The sequence below is a fragment of the Phoca vitulina genome, unplaced genomic scaffold (assembly GCF_004348235.1).
Source record: "Phoca vitulina isolate PV1807 unplaced genomic scaffold, GSC_HSeal_1.0 scaffold27, whole genome shotgun sequence".
NCBI classification, from domain to species: domain Eukaryota; kingdom Metazoa; phylum Chordata; class Mammalia; order Carnivora; family Phocidae; genus Phoca; species Phoca vitulina.
The window spans coordinates 24166721-24184636 of NW_022589730.1; the positions used below are offsets into that span (position 1 = coordinate 24166721).

Sequence of the window (17916 nt, forward strand, 5' to 3'; positions counted from 1 at the left end):
TACCTGGAGCAGTCTTCATTGAATAGATATCATCATCACAGAAAACGTTCTCTTTGTTTTTTTTTGTTTGTTTGTTTGGTTGGTTTTTGGGGTTTTTTTATTTTATTTTTTTTATTTTTTATTTTTTTTTAAACATTCTCTTTGAATATAGACGATATTGTCCCAGATCAGTCAGACGAAAACTGATCTTCACATCTTTGAGAGGGAATGACAAGGGAATGACAATATTGATACCGAACACTAGGGTGCTGTCGCTCCCATGTGAAAGGGCTGATGACATTCTCTGTTGTTAGCATTTCCCAACAGCGTTGACTGGTTTACACTGTTCACCCAGTTTGTCCCCTGGCCTTTTTGAAAGTTGGAAAGAATAAGACTTAGAAAATATGAGATAGTCTTTTAGACACCAAGTATATTTGAGAACACCTTGGGAAAGACAGGTTGGTGACTCGAAGGTGATGAGACAGTGGAGAGGACACAGAAGGGCACACTTACCAGAGATTCACTGAATAATGAGTAACAACTCTTCTGTTCTTCAAGGAACATGTACGGGGTTCCTCACAGTAGTGGACGGAACCAGCTGTTCTGTCGCTGAAGGAGCTCGCGCACACTCCCGCTGCCGAGCTCAGAATCCTGGTTCACAGAGGTGGCCACGGGAAACATCGCGTGAGGGCCCCGCGTTAGGTTTCTTACAAAATGTAGCCTTTGGGGTTTCTTTTCTTTTCTTTTTTTTTTAAGATTTTATTTATTTATTTGAGAGAGAGTGCACAGAGGGAGAGTGAGAGGGAGAAGCAGACTCCCCGCTCAGCAGGGAGCCTGATGCGGGGCTCGATCCCAGGACCCTGAGATCATGACCCGAGCCAAAGGCAGATGCTTAACCAACCGAGCCACCCAGGAGCCCCGGGGGTCTCGTTTTTTATTGTAGGAAAACTTCTGTGTCCTCTCCCTGCACATTTAGTGCTGTCGCCTCTCTTTAGAGCCCCACAGTTAAGAGAGAGAGGAGAACATGTGCATTGGGTGTTTTTTAAAATGTCCCAGAACCAAAGATGAGTAGTGGTAATAGTAAATGCTATCAGAAAATCTAATTTTACTTTCATTTATTGGAGCTATTATTTAAATGTAAAGATATTACAGCATATTACTTTCAGAAGATACGCTTTAACTAATCACTTTATTATTCATGTCTTTTAATAGCTGGAAGATGCTTTGTGGTCAGGATTAACAGATGAGCATGTCCGACTCCCCATGGGAATCACTGCAGAGAATCTTGCTGCAAAACATAATATAAGCAGAGAAGACTGTGACAAGTACGCCCTGCGGTCACAGCAGAGGTGGAAAGCTGGTCAGTGAGATTGGACATTAGAAATACCTACAGAAGAAAACTCGGGGGGGGGTGTGTGTGTGTGAAATGGGTGGAGGGAGTCAAAAGTTATAAAATAAGTCCTAAAATAAAGGTTCTAAAATCAGTCCCGGGGGGGCGCCTGGGTGGCTCAGTTGGTTAAGCGACTGCCTTCGGCTCAGGTCATGATCCTGGAGTCCCTGGATCGAGTCCCACATCGGGCTCCCTGCTCGGCAGGGAGTCTGCTTCTCCCTCTGACCCTCCCCTCTCTCATGTGCTCTCTCTCATTCTCTCTCTCTCAAATAAATAAATAAAATATTAAAATAAATAAATAAATAAAATAAAATAAAATCAGTCCCGGGGATGTAATGTACAGCATGGTGACCATAGTTACAGAACGCTGTAGCGCGTGTGTGAAGTCGCTGATAGAGTAGATCTTAAAAGTTCTCATCACAAGAAAAAACGTTTTTTGCAGCTATGTATGGGGACAGATGTTAACTAGCGGTGGTCGTCGTGCAATCCTGTGTACACAAAGATCGAATCCTTATGTTGTGTACCTGAAGCTAATATGCCCGTTATACCTCGGTTTAAAAAAAGATAGAGATTTTTGTCGTTTTCAGATTATAATGGTCATAAATTTACCTTTTGAAAATCACATTTTTTTCACCATTCCTTTGTTTTTATATGAGTAGATATTCTATTAGTGATTGCAAAATTTCTCTTTTGAAATACAGTACTACTACTTAAAAAGTGGCCTTGTTAATTGGCCTTATCTGGCCACTTGAGTCCTGAACCTGTTCTGAGGTCAGTAGGATACTCTACTCCGAGGGCTCTGTTAGACTGTGGGAGGCGATGGCTCGCAGGGGCTGCTGGGACAGAGCGGGTGTCCTCCCTGAGGCATATCCTGTTCACAAGGAAGGGATGGTATGTTTGGAAAGGACCCATTGGGTATTCTTTTGTGCCCACCTGCTCCCATTCCTAACTGAGAATCATTGCACCCTGACTCAAAGACTCGGAACTGTCCGCGGCCAGAGCTCAGGTGCTCTTGGTGTAACAGCCCACACTGCTGTCAGAGCAGTCCACGGTGGGGAACGTGACGGTATGGGGAGTTGAAGACGCTTACTAGTCTCCTGGAAAAGATTTTTTAAATGAAACAATTAAAAACGAGCAGCAACTCTTCTTTAGGGGCATTAAATACTTGGAACAGTGAGAATAAAGTCCATCTTAGCGTTTCAAAGAGAAGTGGGACGGAGCCGATGCCAGCCAGTTCATGCTCTGTGTTTTTCAGTTACACATGTAAAGTGGGAGGGTGCTGCTCCCAAGGCCAAGAGTCATGGGTTCTGTTTCTATCTTTGCCGCATACAAGTTATCTGACCTCAGCCAAGTTATTTATTCACTGGGCATCTGTACAATAGAGATAAAAAAGATTTCCCTCCCCTGTTGCCCTAAGAGTTGTGAAAACCAGATAAGGGAAGTGTGTAGCCTGTTGTAAAGGGATATCAGAAGGAAGGTGGTCTCACTCCCGGCATATCCTGTTTCTGAAGCGGTGGATTACTGTAGTCCATTCTAGTCTGTGGGGATGGAAGTAGGTCAGCTGGTTCACTTAGAACTGTGTCCGCAATCGCTCACAGAATTTCTTCGGGTTGCTTGTCTTAAATTTCAGTGATAGATCCCTTGGTAACCTAATTGGTAACTTTTTCTTTTTTTTAAAGATTTTATTTATTTGACAGAGAGAGATAGTGAGAGCAGGAACACAAGCAGGGGGAGTGGGAGAGGGAGAAGCAGGCTTCCCATGGAGCAGGGAGCCCAATGCGGGGCTCGATCCCAGGACCCTGGGATCATGACCTGAGCCGAAGGCAGACGCTTAACGACGACTGAGCCACCCAGGCGCCCCAGGATCGGTAACTTCTTTTAGAGACAACTTCTTTTTTCTTACCTTGGTAAAGACACTTAACATCAACCCCACCAACCCTTAATAAATTTTAAGTGTACAATACGTTATCATTGTACAACTTGGTAACATTTAAATTACTTCTTATCTCACCCAGAGAAGTTTAAATGAGACATTAAATTTTACCTCGTGCTATTATATCTATAATGGACAGGGACTGCTAATAGTCTAGTGATACCTTGTAAAAAAAAATTGTAGTAAAAAAGATCAAAATTAAAATTTTAAGAAGATGCAAGAATGCATTTGCATAGATTTATGGCAGTATGTTAAGTCCTCCAACAGGCAGTGTAAGCTGTACATGTAACAAAGGCTTATATTAAAGTAGCCTGTGAAGAAAGGGTAGAGCGGAAATTAAATTGAGAAGGATGTGTTTGATTTTGTTTCGTGTATCTTCTTTTTCTCCCATTCTTATGATGGTCTTTCTCCTACTTCAGCTAATGATGCTGGCTACTTCAATAATGAGATGGTACCAATTGAGGTGAAGACGAAAAAGGGGAAACACACAATGCAGGTGGACGAGCATGCTCGGCCCCAGACAACCCTGGAGCAGTTAAATAAACTCCCCCCGGTATTCAAGAAAGAAGGAACTGTGACTGCAGGGAACGCCTCGGTAGGTGGCGCCACAGCTCATCTTGGACTCTTGCTGACGCGTTCAGTGCAAAGTAGTCACGTGGTATCTTTTGGCTACTTCCCAGGCTAGTCTGGCTATTTCGCTTAACCTGGCAGTGTTCATATTCTGTTAATTGGGGTTGTCATAGTCCCAAACAAAATATATATATATTTTTAAATATTTTATTTATTTATTTGACAGACAGAGAGACAGCGAGAGGGAACACAAGCAGGGGGAGTGGGAGAGGGAGAAGCAGGCTTCCCGCGGAGCAGAGAGCCCGATGTGGGGCTTGATCCCAGGGTCCTGGGATCATGACCTGAGCCGAAGGCAGACGCTTAACGACTGAGCCACCCAGGCGCCCCCGAAACAAAATATTTTAACTCCCATATAACACTCTTCCAGTTTCTTAGTCTGTTCTGAATATTATGAGGAATCTAGAAGGAAATCTGCTTGGTTATTATTTCAGTTTTCATGGGTTGGTTGGTTTGTTTTTCTGATGTATACAACTCATCAGATTTCTTACATCTCCCCACATCTGGACATAAGCTTTTCCTGGACATTAGTTCCTGGTTTCCCTTGGTGAGGCTGGATCCGGTGCCTAAAACAGCGTCTGGCCCACCGGAGCAGTACCAGCCCTGGGCGTAGCCCAGACGGCGGCGCTGCTGCTTCCGCACTACCACAGTCCTGACTCTGCCCCCATTAATTCAAACCTTGATTAGCTGGGGCCTTCTGCCCTCTAGTTAATCTTCTGTTTTTGTTTCCCAGGGGGTATCTGATGGTGCTGGAGCTGTTATAATAGCTAGTGAAGATGCTGTTAAAAAACATAACTTCACACCACTGGCAAGAATTGTGGGCTACTTTGTGTCCGGATGTGATCCTTCTATCATGGGTATTGGTAAGTTTGTAGTGAAACAAACTGGTTCTGTTAGTTTCTAGAGAGAAATCTTTGGCATTCAGATACCTGAAACGGTAGCCAAATCAAGGTCACTTGTGGAGAAAAGGAAACTGGTAATCAGTCATTTAAGCAAATCTAGAAAACCTGTGCCAGGCACAATAGGAAAACCAAGACCGTGTAAACTGCTCATGGGTAGTAATCGCATCTCACTGTCCATTTGAGATATTTAAAACTGGCCCCCAGCGTATAACAGAAGAGTTACAAGGTGCTGACCAGATGAGAGAACAGGCAAGGAGAGATCCTGGGGCCAAACAGAGATGGCTGAATGCTGGGTGTTCTGCGTGCGGGGTCTGGTGTGTCTCATTTCCCTTTCCCACAACCCCTTTGTGAAGGAGAAAATGGAGGCTTAGGGAGGTTGACTTGTCAAGTTCCAGACCAGTAAGTGATGGAGGCAGAAGGGGAACCGGGCCTCTCTAATTCAAGTGCTCTTCTTACCGTGTTATCCCGGAAGTCAGTCATGCCCACCTGGCTCAGCTGCGGCGTAATAGGAAAATGAAGAATTATAGTGTATCTCGATTGGCAAAGATTAGCAGGAGAACTCCCTGCAAATGTGTATAATTGACCCTTGAACAACATGGAGGCTAGGGGTGCCAACCGTCATGCAGTTGAAATCCTGTTGCTTCCCCCAAAACATAACTCCTAATAGCCTACTGTTGCCCAGAAGCCTTACCCATAACATAAGCTTTTAACACATATTTTGTATGTTATATATGTACTATATTCTTACAGTAAACTGGAGAAAAGGAAATGTTATTAAGAAAACTGTAAGAAAATACATTTATAGTACTGTACTGTATTTATCAAGAAAATCTGCATGTGAGTGGACCTGTTCAGTTCAAACTTGTGTTGTTCAAGGGCTAGTCTTTCTTGGCTTGAAAAATATGAATTAGAAGGAGAACAAAGAGCTTTTTGCTGGTTACACTCCTAGGAACCTCAGATGATGCTGAATTTTAGTAATTTCTGTCATCATTCTCCAGGAAACAGACTTGATGAGGAGTCTCACTTACAAAAATATTAGTGCCGGGAGGTTTTATCCTATCCCACCTATACCATCATACCCCAAAGAAAAGCATACCCTAGGGCTAGATTCAGATTCTCGATGGGTCTAGAGATTTTTCTATGAGCTTAGTTAGGCCTTTTCCAACTAACTAATTGGGTTTTGAAGTAGGGCCCAAGATAGAAGGGAGATGACCTGTTGCTGACCTGTGTTCTCAGAGATCCTTCAGTGTACGCCTCAAGGTTCTCCTCAAGTAATACCACTTGTGCTCATTTGGGACTAAGTTAATACCCAACCATATTTGCTGCCATGTCCATATTGTGTTACTTTCATTGTGTTTGAGATTACTTTAACCAAAACTGCAAGCTATGTAACCATCCGTTAAAAGTCAATTTTTCTATGTTTCAGCCTTAAAAGCTTGTTAGCTTTTAGCTACTCGCTATTGATAAAACATGGCTTTTGTTTTAGAGATGGAAGGTAGCTTAAAAAATTAAACGTCTGTCTATTGGTATGGCATTTATCACTTCAGTGTCTAGAACAGTGGTTTCCCAGACCCCAAATGATCATCAGAATCTACCCATCACCCCACCCCAAAAGATTTTGTTTCAGTAGCTCCAGGGTAAAGCCTGGAGAATATGGGTTTTTTTTAAGTGTATCTGGATGGTTTTGATGATCAGTCAAATTTATCTGATATAGGTAAGTAGTTATTTTATAGTTCTCTTTCAGTTTAACCTCACTGAATAGGTTCTGATACATTAACATAGTGAGCAAAGAAAAGGTAGCTTTCCTTCCTTCTCTGCCAGGGTCTGGATGTTGGCCCTATAGTACAGTGAACACCATTGTGGTGGAAGGATTGTTTTTTTTTTTCCCCTCAGGGCTTGAACAGAGCCATAAATGCCAAATGTCTCAGTGTCAGGTGTCCCTTCACCTAGACCGCTGTCTGTCGGTTGTTGTATAGGATTAAACAAGGTAACTACATGGAGTGCCCCAAATGAAAACAAGGGAGAGTGGTTATTGAGTGGTGGGGATTGATTCATCAATCCAATTTCTAAGAATAGTTTCCTTGGTTATGTAGTTATCCAACATCAAGCAATCCTTAGCCTTGCAAGAGTAACTGCTGACCCAGAAAAGGGAGGAAAGCTGGGACTTGAGACTAGTAATGGCTCCCAGGAAGGACACAAATGGAAAGACAGCGCTCCCTGGAACTCCCCAGTGGTGGCAGTGGTGGGTGAAACTTTGAACCTCTGCAGCTGTAGCAGCTCTGGTTTTATCTTTTACTGGGCTTTATTTGTAGAAAGGATTCCAATGGTTAAAAACCAGTTCAAGCCACTTCTGATGAGAAGCTTAGAGCCCAAAAAAGGTGCCCAAGCTTACATAGCTATTAGTGGTAGGACTAGAAATGAGGTCTCCTTTTCCCAACAAAAATACTATAACTTTCTGAGTCCCAGTAAAAATGTTATGGGAACAATCCTTTAAAACTCAGGTTGTGGCCCAGTGTATTGTAACAATTGACTGTAACGATTCTAAGTTAACAAGAATGCCCTTGAGTCATGCTTACTATGGATATGAAGACAAGGAGTTGTGTAGAGTGTAGTTAACACCCTCGGCTTTTAATTCTGTGTATTTTTGATCCCTGTAGGATACTTCGGTCCCTGTAGGATACTTCATCCCCTGACCATGCCAGCTAACCGATGCTCTGCTGTTGACTCTCTATCCTATTTTTGTGCCTTAGACATACAAAGAGAATCTGGAACTAGGTTCTATGTTAAATTGGTAGCCAGATTGAAAAGGGCTAACTGGATGCCCTCCACCAGTAAGCAGACTGTTGTCCAAAGAACATTTTAACTAGGTGACAAAGTACATTGTATTTAGATTGCATTATGCTTTTCTTGTAAAGACCAATTTCCCCTATTACTTTAGGCATATTTATGAAACTTGTTGCAGAATATTTGACTACTTAAATTCAATAGAAAGTAACACATATATTTTTTAGACATTTATGGCAATTTCATTCTCTAAGAATAGATAGTGAAGTAGATAATCTTTAGCCAGTTTTTTTACCTTTTGGGAAAAAATACCAATATGCTTAAAAATTTTGAGCAGCATTAAACTGTCATCGGTGATCATCAGTAAGTTGGGAGCTGAAGTTTCGGAAGTCTTATTAGGTAGATTTGCATTTCTGCAGTGGGGGTTTTGTTTTGTTTAAAATCTGCCTACCATTGTCATCATAAACACTTCTTTGCTTCTGGTATCTTTTCCCTGAAGTGCCTTGTGGCTTCCTGCCTTGCTGTGCCCATGTGGAGATGCTGCTGCCTTTTGTCCTGATGGGCCTGAAAATTCAGAGAGTGGCCACAGCCACTTCTCTACTAGGAATGCATGTGATTTGTGTCCCAGGAGAGCCCTCAGTCTGACTTGATTTTTGGTATGAAGCATGATCTGTAAATGACTGCAAAACCCCATAGAGGACTCCTTTGGCTCTCTGAACTCTTAAAGCCATTTCCGGTAGAACTTTCCATGTGAGCGTCTCATTTACAATTTTGCACAACCAGCTTTTCACTTTGGCTGTTTTCTGTTTTTTTATTGTCACATCTTTGAATAATGTGCTATCAAGGTAGTAAGATTTGTGGCTACTAATAACTGTTACATTATTTCTTCCTTACCTGTTTAGTAAGGAAGGAGAAATTTGATACTTAATATAAGATGAAACTGATTTTGTTCTTATATAGGTCCTGTCCCTGCCATCAATGGGGTACTGAAGAAAACAGGACAGAGTCTTAAGGACATGGATTTGGTAGAGGTAAGTGTTACACTATTTTACATGAATAAACCACCAATAAACATGGATTTGGTAGAAGTAAGTGTTACACTATTTTACATGAATAAGCCATTTCTATCGCATAAATGGCTTTAATTTGGTATTTTGCAGCTTTTTTTTTGTTTCCGTGCCTTTCCAAATGATGTGCATCTAAGTATTAATTTTGTTACATGCTTTGGGTCAGTACTTTTCTCTACCTGATTAAAATGCTTTATGTATATTCGAAGAATTAAAACAGTCTGATTTCTCCTACTAAAATATGAATTCCTAGAAACTTTAGAACCTTATAAGAATATTGCATTTTAGACTACCTATGTGCTTGTTGAATTGAATTGAATATTATATAAGGTGGGTGAGAAATAAATAATATACATTTTACATTTGGGGACGATTGAAAATTTTACGTAATTAAACATATGCTACTTGACATTGGGAAATCACTAATATAACAAAGGAAATCTCTTTATTTAAATTGGTAGAGAAGGGGCTTCTCACTCGGCACACGTGTGATCTCCTCTGTGGTAACCTCTCATCCAGGAAACCATGGTTTTATTTTTTTTATTTTTTAAAGATTTTATTTATTTATTTTGACACAGAGAGAGAGAGAGAGGCAACGAGAGAGGGAACATAAGCAAGGGGAGAGGGAGAAGCAGGCTTCCCGCCGAGCAGGGAGCCCGATGCGGGGCTCGATCCCAGGACCCTGGGATCATGACCTGAGCCGAAGGCAGACGCTTAATGACTGAGCCACCCAGGCGCCCCCAGGAAACCATGGTTTTAGACAGACAGCTTATCCTTATAGCTCTTCTTCCATGCTTAGACCCTCAAGGGGGCTGCCTAATTATCATACTTATATTAGCAAATAATGTCCCTGAATTTCTGACTCTAGATTTCACACTTAAAACTCTGTTTAAATATGTCAGCTCTGCAAAGCTGTTCATAATCATTTATAGATGTGTATGTACTCAAGGACATAGCTCTCAGTACCTTGATATGATTGTCTTTGGGACTTTTGATTACCGTGTGGTAGTTTTTCCTCAGTTCAAAAACCTAGTTTTGCTAGTTCATATTCCAGGTCTCTTAGTACTGCCTTAAACATGACCATATAAAATGGAAAAATAATGTAGGACCTAAGGACAAACAAAGCACCATCTTGGAAAAACACAAAATACAGTAGGAAAGAACACAAGGCTGGATTTTGATCTCGACTCTGTAAAAGTTACCTTTCTTAAAATCAGTTTTCTTGGGTGCCTGGATGGCTCGGTTGGGTGGCTGCCTTTGGCTTGGGTCACGGTCCCGGAGTCCCGCATTGGGCTCCCAGCTCAGTGGGGAGTCTGCTTCTCCTTCTGACCCTCTCCCCTCTCGTGCTCTCTCTCAAATAAATAAATAAAATCATAAAAAAAAAAAAATCAATTTTCTTACCTATAAAATTTTCTAGCTAAGATCATATGAAACTATAGTGCTATGAACTTGAAGGAAGGTAATTCTCATAGCCAACCTTGTTAAGTAAATACAATATGATACTTTTCAGATCTGCCAAATTTCAGCACGGTAACCATTCCTCTATGTATCTGGTTCTGAAGGTTTATCCTTGGTTGTGTGTCAGTTTCTTCTTAGAAGAAAGGCTAGTAGTACTGGGAAATAATAATAATAGTAGTAGTAATAATAATAATAATACTAGGAGCAACCATCTACTGAATGGTTGGTATGTGTCAGGAAATACACCGGACACTTAATACCCATGATTTCATTTAACCTTCACAATAACTCCTAGGATGTACTACAGTCACAGTTTACTATTGAAGGAACCTCGAGTGTCAAGAGCTTAAAGAACATGCATACAGCCAAGATTTGAGCCATCCCTCTGGCTCCAGAACCCGTAGGCCATCTCCCACTGTCTCTACTAGGTACCCATTTATAACATTGCTGAGGATTTCTTTTCTCCAAGGGATGCAGTTAAAGTATCGGTTGGTAAATCCACCCATTTTCAAACCTGTTATCTTTACAAAGAGTGGTTGAAGATAAATTGAAATAACATCGTAAGGTAGTTTAAATAGGAGAAAAAGAGCAAAAGTAGTCATCAGTAGGACTGAACAATTCTCAGTTAAAAATCAACTTATGAACAAGGATTTTTATCTGTGTTTTGATTATTTTTAGGTGAATGAAGCTTTTGCTCCTCAATACTTAGCAGTCGAGAAGAGTTTGGATCTTGACCCAAGTAAAACCAATGTGAATGGTGGAGCCATTGCTTTGGGTCATCCCCTGGGAGGATCTGGAACAAGAATTACGGCGCACCTGGTTCACGAATTAAGGTATTTACTAGAAATTGTTGCATTTCATATTTGCCATCTTGGGTAAAAATGCATGGATTTGGGTTTCCTCAGAACAGTCCAGCATTTTCCAATCTTCCTCATATCCCCCTGTACTGCTTCTCACCAGGAACAAGTTATTTGGGGGCACCCCTTTTGGGCTGACCTTATAGATGACTCGGTTGACTTGTTAGTGGTGTTGCACTTGGGATGTGCACGCTTCCTCGTGTTTGCCGTGTGCTCACTGAGCCTCTGGCCCCTCCCCAGCACTGTCCCCCCTGCCGCCAGGACTGCCTGCCTCCTCCCCCTCCTGCCCCATCCCCAGCCCCTCCCACCACCTGGCACTGGTGCACAGCAGTCAGCCCTACTGAGGACTTCGGTCGTCGTGGTGTGCTTACACTCCAGTGCCAGCTACAAGAGTGAGATACAGTTCTTTATTTTATTTTTTTAAAGATTTTATTTATTTATTTGACAGAGAGAGACAGCGAGAGAGGGAACAGGGAGCCCAATGTGGGGCTCGATCCCAGGACCCTGGGATCATGACCTGAGCAGAAGGCAGACGCTTAACGACTGAGCCACCCAGGCGCCCCGAGATACAATTCTTTAGGAGAACAAACAAAATATTGGGAGGATTCTGAGCTGGATGCTGTCATTTAAGAAACCTGAGCAAACTGCTAGTTTGGGTCTGAGCTAAGTGTTTCTGACACTTGTGCCAGGGTTCCAGAAGAGCCCTTCTGCGTGTCTGATACTTCTCAGTTTTGATACAAGAGCTCCTCCTTCTGGTACAGTGTATTTTGGACCATTTTGCTCTATTAGGAAGAAGCAAACAAAACCAAATACGTCAGGCCAGAAAAGTCACTCTGGCTCCTATTAGGTTAAGGTAAATGGGATTCATTTCATTTCATTTTTTTTTTTAATTTAAGATTTTATTTATTTATTTGACAGAGAACACAAGCAGGGGGAGTGGCAGGCAGAGGGAGAGGAGAAGCGGACTCCCTGCTGAGCAGGGAGCCCGACGTGGGACTCGATCCCAGGACCCTGGGATCATGACCTGAGCCAAAGGCAGACGCTTAACGACTGAGCCACCCAGGCACCCTTCATTTAGTAATTCACGGAGTTGAAATGAGTGATGTGCACCAAAAAGTTCCCAGGTGCTTTTCTCTTGGATTGAGGAGCGAGAATAGACCGTGGTCTAGAGGAGTCTAATTTTTATGAAAGGGACATGAAATGCTTCCAAATCACCTACCCGTTCACATGGGCAAACTTCACTGACTGCAGTTCCACTAAGGTGCCATGAAAATCAGAATCTATAAAAATCAAAGAGGCTGGCCGCTCACTCCCCCTTCTTCAGCTTCCTTTTTATCCCCATGACGACCTGGCCTCTCTCCTTTCTCACAACACACCTCAGCTTCTAGATCTGTTTCAGCCTCTCTCTTCTGTGTTACCACTTTCTCTTAATAAATATATTCAGTTTTCTGAATTCCTTGTGTTGTGACTATAAACCAAGATTGAGGATTGGGGAAAAGATTGAGACGCTGAGCTGAATGAGAATGAATAATGCAGATGTGACCATTATTAATTCTATGTCATTAATTTTCTAATTAGCTCCGTTTTTTATTTGAGTAGATTTCAGCCACTGCTTTCTCTTCTAGGCGTCGGGGCGGGAAATACGCTGTTGGATCAGCTTGCATTGGAGGTGGCCAGGGCATTGCCGTTATCATCGAGAGCATGGCCTGAGGGGCGGGGGGCCCAGCGAGGCCCCCTCGTACTGTGCTGGGTCAGGCCACAGCAAAGCAGGTGGCCTTTGGAGCAGCTGCGAAACCAGACATGCCCTCTACTGCAAGTGTCTGAGTGTGATTAAGGGATAATGAGGCGAAGATGTATTTCTGCACAAAAATCCAACTACAGAGGCCTTAAAAGAAATTGTATTCTCTTGCCATGTAATTACCACGTATGCCTTAGATTAATATGATTGCAAGAAAAATGGAATAAATACTGCTTTAACTTCAGCTGATCCTTTCCTGTCATTTCTTGGATTTTTAAAAATCTTTTAATTGAGGAAAAATACACATACCATAAAATTTACCATCTTAACCATTTTTAAGTGGCTTAAATACATTTCCCACTGTTGTGCAACCACCGGTCGCCTCCATCTCCGGGACTCTGTCTTGCAGAGCTGAGACTCTGCCCCCGTTCAACACGGACTCTCCTGCCCCCCTCCCTGCTGCCCCCCACCCCCACGCCGGCAAGCACCATTCTCCTTCCTGCCACTAAGAATCTGACCACTCCAGGCCCCTCACAGAAAGCAAATCATACAGGAGCTGTCCTGTGCCTGGATTATCTCACCCAGCATCGAGCCCTCGGGGTTCACCCATGTCCTATCACATGTCAGCACTGCCTTCTTAGAATTCTAAGACAGAAGAATATCCCATTGTATGTATAGACCGCGTTTGTTTATCCTTCCATCCATCCGTAGACACTTGGTTGCTTTTGTGAAGAATTCTACTATAAACAAGGGGGGACAATTATCTATTCACGGCCCTGCTTTCAGTTCTTTTGGGCATGTACCCGAAAGTGGAATTGCTGGATCCTATGGTAACTCTGATTGTAATATTTCTAGGACTTGCCAAACAGTTTTCCATAGCAGCTGTGCCATCTTACACTCTCATCAACCTTGTACAAGGGGTTCCAATTTTTCCACATCCTGCACTGATACTTGCTATTTTCTGTTTGTTTTTTAGACTAGCCTTCCTCATGGGTGTGAGGGGTACCGCACTGTGGTTTTGAGTTGCATTTCCTTAATGATCAGCGATGTCGAGCATCTTTTCCCGTGCGTATTGGCCATTCCTACATCTTTTTTTGAAGAAATGTCTTATTTTAAGTCCCTCTCCCGTTTTTTAAGTTGAATTGTTTATTTCTTGGTGTAGTTGAATTGTCTTGTATTACTCTTTTAAATTTGAAAACCAGTTTAACTTTGTTAAGTGATGTTCATAATCCATCCAAGGAGCAAATTATTGAACTTAGTCTTGATACTAATAAATGATATATTGATTATTGGGAAGAGAAGGGGATGCTATTACCAGAACCCTGGGGCAACAAGTGTAAACTGGGACATAGAGGCGCCCTACTTTTAATTAACCAAAGTACATGTCAATGACCACCTCAAGTTCAAGAAAACTGAGCAAATACTGTTTCAGTATGGATTGTTGGATTTGGTCAGGGTAGACACCTCACTCTCCTGACAGTTGAGCAAATACTTAAAGGAGGTGATCATTGGCCATGCAGAATCTGGGAGGAGAGTAGGTCCTAAAGCAGGAGTGCACTTGGTGTGCAAAGAGCCAGTGTGACTGGAGCAGAGGGAGCAAGATGGAGAAAGGTTGGAGATGAGCCAGAGAAGTACCTGGGTGCATATCATGTGGGGCCTGAGAAGCCATTGTAGGGACTTTGGCTTTTATTCTGAGTAAAATGGACCCACTGCAGGCTTTTGAGTCAGAGAAAGACATCACCTGACTTATAAGAAGGATGCCTCAGTCTGCCCTGTTGAAATGAACTGTGGAGGGACAACGTGGGAAGCAGGGAGGCCGGTCAGGATGCTACCGCAGTAATCCAGGCCAAGAAACGGCACTGTCTCAGACCTAGAGGCAGCAACAGGGCAGTGAGAACTTGCCAGACACTGGTTATATTCTGAAGATGGAAATTTGAGATTTCCTCCTGGCTTGGCTGTTGGTTGGGAGAAACAGGCATCCAAGCGGAGACGCTGGGCAGGCACCTGGGGGAAGGAGTCTGGCATGTGGGACAGAGCCATATCTCTAAGTCATTGGCATTTAAGTGGGACTTGATCAAGAATTAGTGGCCTCTATCCTAGATGGATCCAAACAAGAGAAGAACAATTTTTCCTTCTATTAACACTCCTTGGTTTTCATTTTCATGACTTAAAGAAAAATTTAAATAAGAATGAGAATAATATATAAAACCAAGTATATTTGCATTGCCTTTCTGAAGACTGATCCAATTCTTGTATGGTTTTTCCTCATTCTACATAATAAGTGCCATCTCTTCTACCTTCATGGAAAAAAATTGTAGATTTTTTACTAAATCAATTATCACTAAAATGTAGGATGGGAGCATACATTTTTAAAGGTACTCTAAAAGGAATGCTTTTGTAAATGAGGAATAATTGAAATTATTTTTATGAAGTGAACAATGACTCCCCTTTCCCTTTCTCTTCATCTCTTTTTTTATTCCCTTTTTTTTTTTTTTTCCTTTGAGGGGGGGGAGAAAAAAGGAGGGGGGGGGGGCGGTTGCGGGGAGCAGAGGGAGAAGCAGACTTCCCTCTGAGCAGGGATCCCAACATGGGGCTCGATCTGAGGACCCGGGGATCATGACCTGAGCTGAAGGCAGACACTTAACTCACTGAGCCAGCCAGGCGCGCCCCTCCCCCCCGTTTTTTATTCTTAAAGTGAATCCTGGGTTTTATTAATCGGGTTGACTTGCAATGAGGAGTCTGTGTGCGCCAGCCGCGAGACCGGGGACACTTGTCCCCTAGGTGGCACCACAGGTCTGTGCTGTCCCAGCCCCTTTCTCACTCAGCATCTCACAGATGCTTCTCTCAGCAAAGTCGGCCCCTCTTGGTCCTCCTCGCCTCCTGGAAAGAGAGGGAGAGAAGGAGCCAGCAGTAAAGAAACCTCGGACTGCAGGTGGGGGACAAAACTCTCTTTCACCTGCTGGCCAGTGCCAGTCCCAGTGCAGGAATTTGGAAGTCCCTCTGGCCAAGGACACTGCTCTTTATTTCTCCGCAGTGAAAAACAGCAGAAGCAAAGCCCCCAAGCCAGGGAGCCCAGCATTAGACCCCCTATGAGCTGCACCCGTCAAGGCCCCTTGAGGCTCCGGGCCCTGCGCCAGCCCCCGCCCCTGCCGGCTCAGGGCGCAGGGAGAAGGGGCCGGGGACAGAGTCTGGGGCAGCAGGGATGACTCAGCAACCATGGAACTGCCCACCCTTCACCTTCGGGGACACTTGGAGCCCGTGGGGCTCCTCTTCTCCACTCCAGACCCTATTTATTTCAGAGGCCCCGGATGCCCACAGAGCAAGGGCTGCAGGGAGCTGCTCGCATTCTGCCACCCTTTCCCGACCTCGGCTGATGGGGCCAGAACCAGTGCGGCCTGAGGGCTGTGGGGAGCAGCTGGGACAGAGACAGAGCAAAGACACATGGGAGATCCGTGTCCTGGGCCCTAGCCTTGCTTCCCCGGGGACAGGAGCGCTGCCTTGGACTCCCTGTATGCCCCAGTGCCTCTCACGTGAGAGCCTCAGTAAAGGAACAAGCATCTGACGGAGGCAAAACTCTTCGGGAGCATGGCCAGTGCTGGGGACAAGGCCCTGTCTGCCCAGGCACCACAACATCCGCCCTCCCCACCGTTCGCCGTGTTCCAGTAAGTTAGAGCAAAGGAAACTAATGAGAAGGGGGCCCGCAGACAACATTCGAGGGGCCCGAAGCAGTTGTAGAAACAAGGAACTCTGACGGAAGTAAAAGCCAGACTTGTGCTTTGAACGTGCAGTTTCTCAGGAGCCTTTTTAGGTATCAGACAAGATGAGATCAGGAACTACAGAATGAGGGAACATGCTGATACCGCGAGCAAGGAGCAAGCTACGCTGGTTATTCACACACATGGGCGCGCGTGCACACACACGAAGTCCCACTGCATTTCTAGGTTGCAAGAAGAAGCGAAGTCACCAGGAGCTGAGGCCCACAGTACAGATGAACTCACAGCCCAGCTAGTCTTTAGATCCGTGGGCCTGGGGCTGGGAAACAATGGGATGTGGGAGCCAGGACCCCAGTCCGACTGTCCCCCAGGGCTCTAGGTAGGCCTGCATCTCTAGGGAGAACCAGCAGCATCCTGCGACGAGCAGCACCCCAGCCTGGTCATGCACCGACTGTCTGCCCGGGTCATTCCCCAGCCTGCGTCTGGTCCCTGGACACAGCTCGAGCCTGACAAGGTGCACATCTGCCCAGCTCTGAGCCGGGGCGACCTGCCAGGGAGGAGAATTCTGTCCTGCAGGCTGCTGTGTGTCCATCACGGATGTGAGCTCCCGGGCCTGAGCCCGGACCCACCACTCTGTTCTCACTGGACGTGGTCAGTGGAGAGAACAAGACCTCCAGCTGGAGGGATGATGTCAAGTGAGGTCAAGCCAAGTTACGAAGGACATGGTCATCTTTAGCCCCTTCAAGCTCTCTAAATGACAGTTTTAGAACACATAGGAGGAAGAATTCTCTACAGGGGTATGAAGCGACTCCCAAGTTTTCTCCAGGACATAGTAGAGGGTGAAAAGAGAAATACCCATAAGCCAGAAATGTTAACTATAAAGAGACAAGAACCACTGTAAGTTATTGTACACTGCCTTATAACTAGGTTTTAAAATACATATGCAGGGGTGCCTCGGTGGCGCCGTGGATTACGCATCTGACTCCTGGTTTCAGCTCAGGTCCTGATCTCAGGGTCATGGGATAGAACCCTGGGCAGGCTCTGAGCTCAGCAGGGAGTCTGCTTAAAGACTCTCTCCCTCTGCCCCTCCCCCTCTGTGTGCTCGCTGTCTCTCAAATACATCCTAAAAAAAAATAAAACATGCAGAGGATGTGTAATGGATATGTCATTCCATTAAAATGCTAGTGGTGGTCATGCCAAGATGATGGCTGCCCGGATGCCAGACTCACGGCCTGGCTCTGTGGCCAATCCCAGATCGTCCTGTCTGATGGGACTCGCTCTTAGCCACCAAGCCCGAGGGCACTGGGGAGACTCAAACATCTGGGGGGGCCTGGCCTGGGACTGCCCCTTAAAGTCTGTGGAGCTGTGTAGTAAGTTCACAGGAGAATCCCCAGTGACCACAGCCATGCTGGAGTGCACCAACAGAGTAACTATTCTGCCAGGCAGAAGCGGGGAGAGTAGCTTCCTC

At 44.4% G+C, this 17916-nt stretch overlaps 1 protein-coding gene across 1 annotated transcript in view; it reads left to right on the forward strand.

Moving 5' to 3' along the window:
* ACAA2 (acetyl-CoA acyltransferase 2) overlaps positions 1 to 12979 on the forward strand; it is a 32611-nt gene extending 19632 nt beyond the window's left edge. The window contains exons 5-10 of the mRNA XM_032422759.1: positions 1192 to 1339; positions 3722 to 3897; positions 4663 to 4792; positions 8576 to 8646; positions 10819 to 10973; positions 12623 to 12979. Of these exons, the coding sequence (XP_032278650.1) occupies positions 1192 to 1339; positions 3722 to 3897; positions 4663 to 4792; positions 8576 to 8646; positions 10819 to 10973; positions 12623 to 12707 (765 nt within the window). The 3' untranslated portion in view covers positions 12708 to 12979. The remainder of the gene's footprint in view (positions 1 to 1191; positions 1340 to 3721; positions 3898 to 4662; positions 4793 to 8575; positions 8647 to 10818; positions 10974 to 12622) is intronic.
* The last annotated feature ends 4937 nt before the right edge of the window (positions 12980 to 17916 follow it).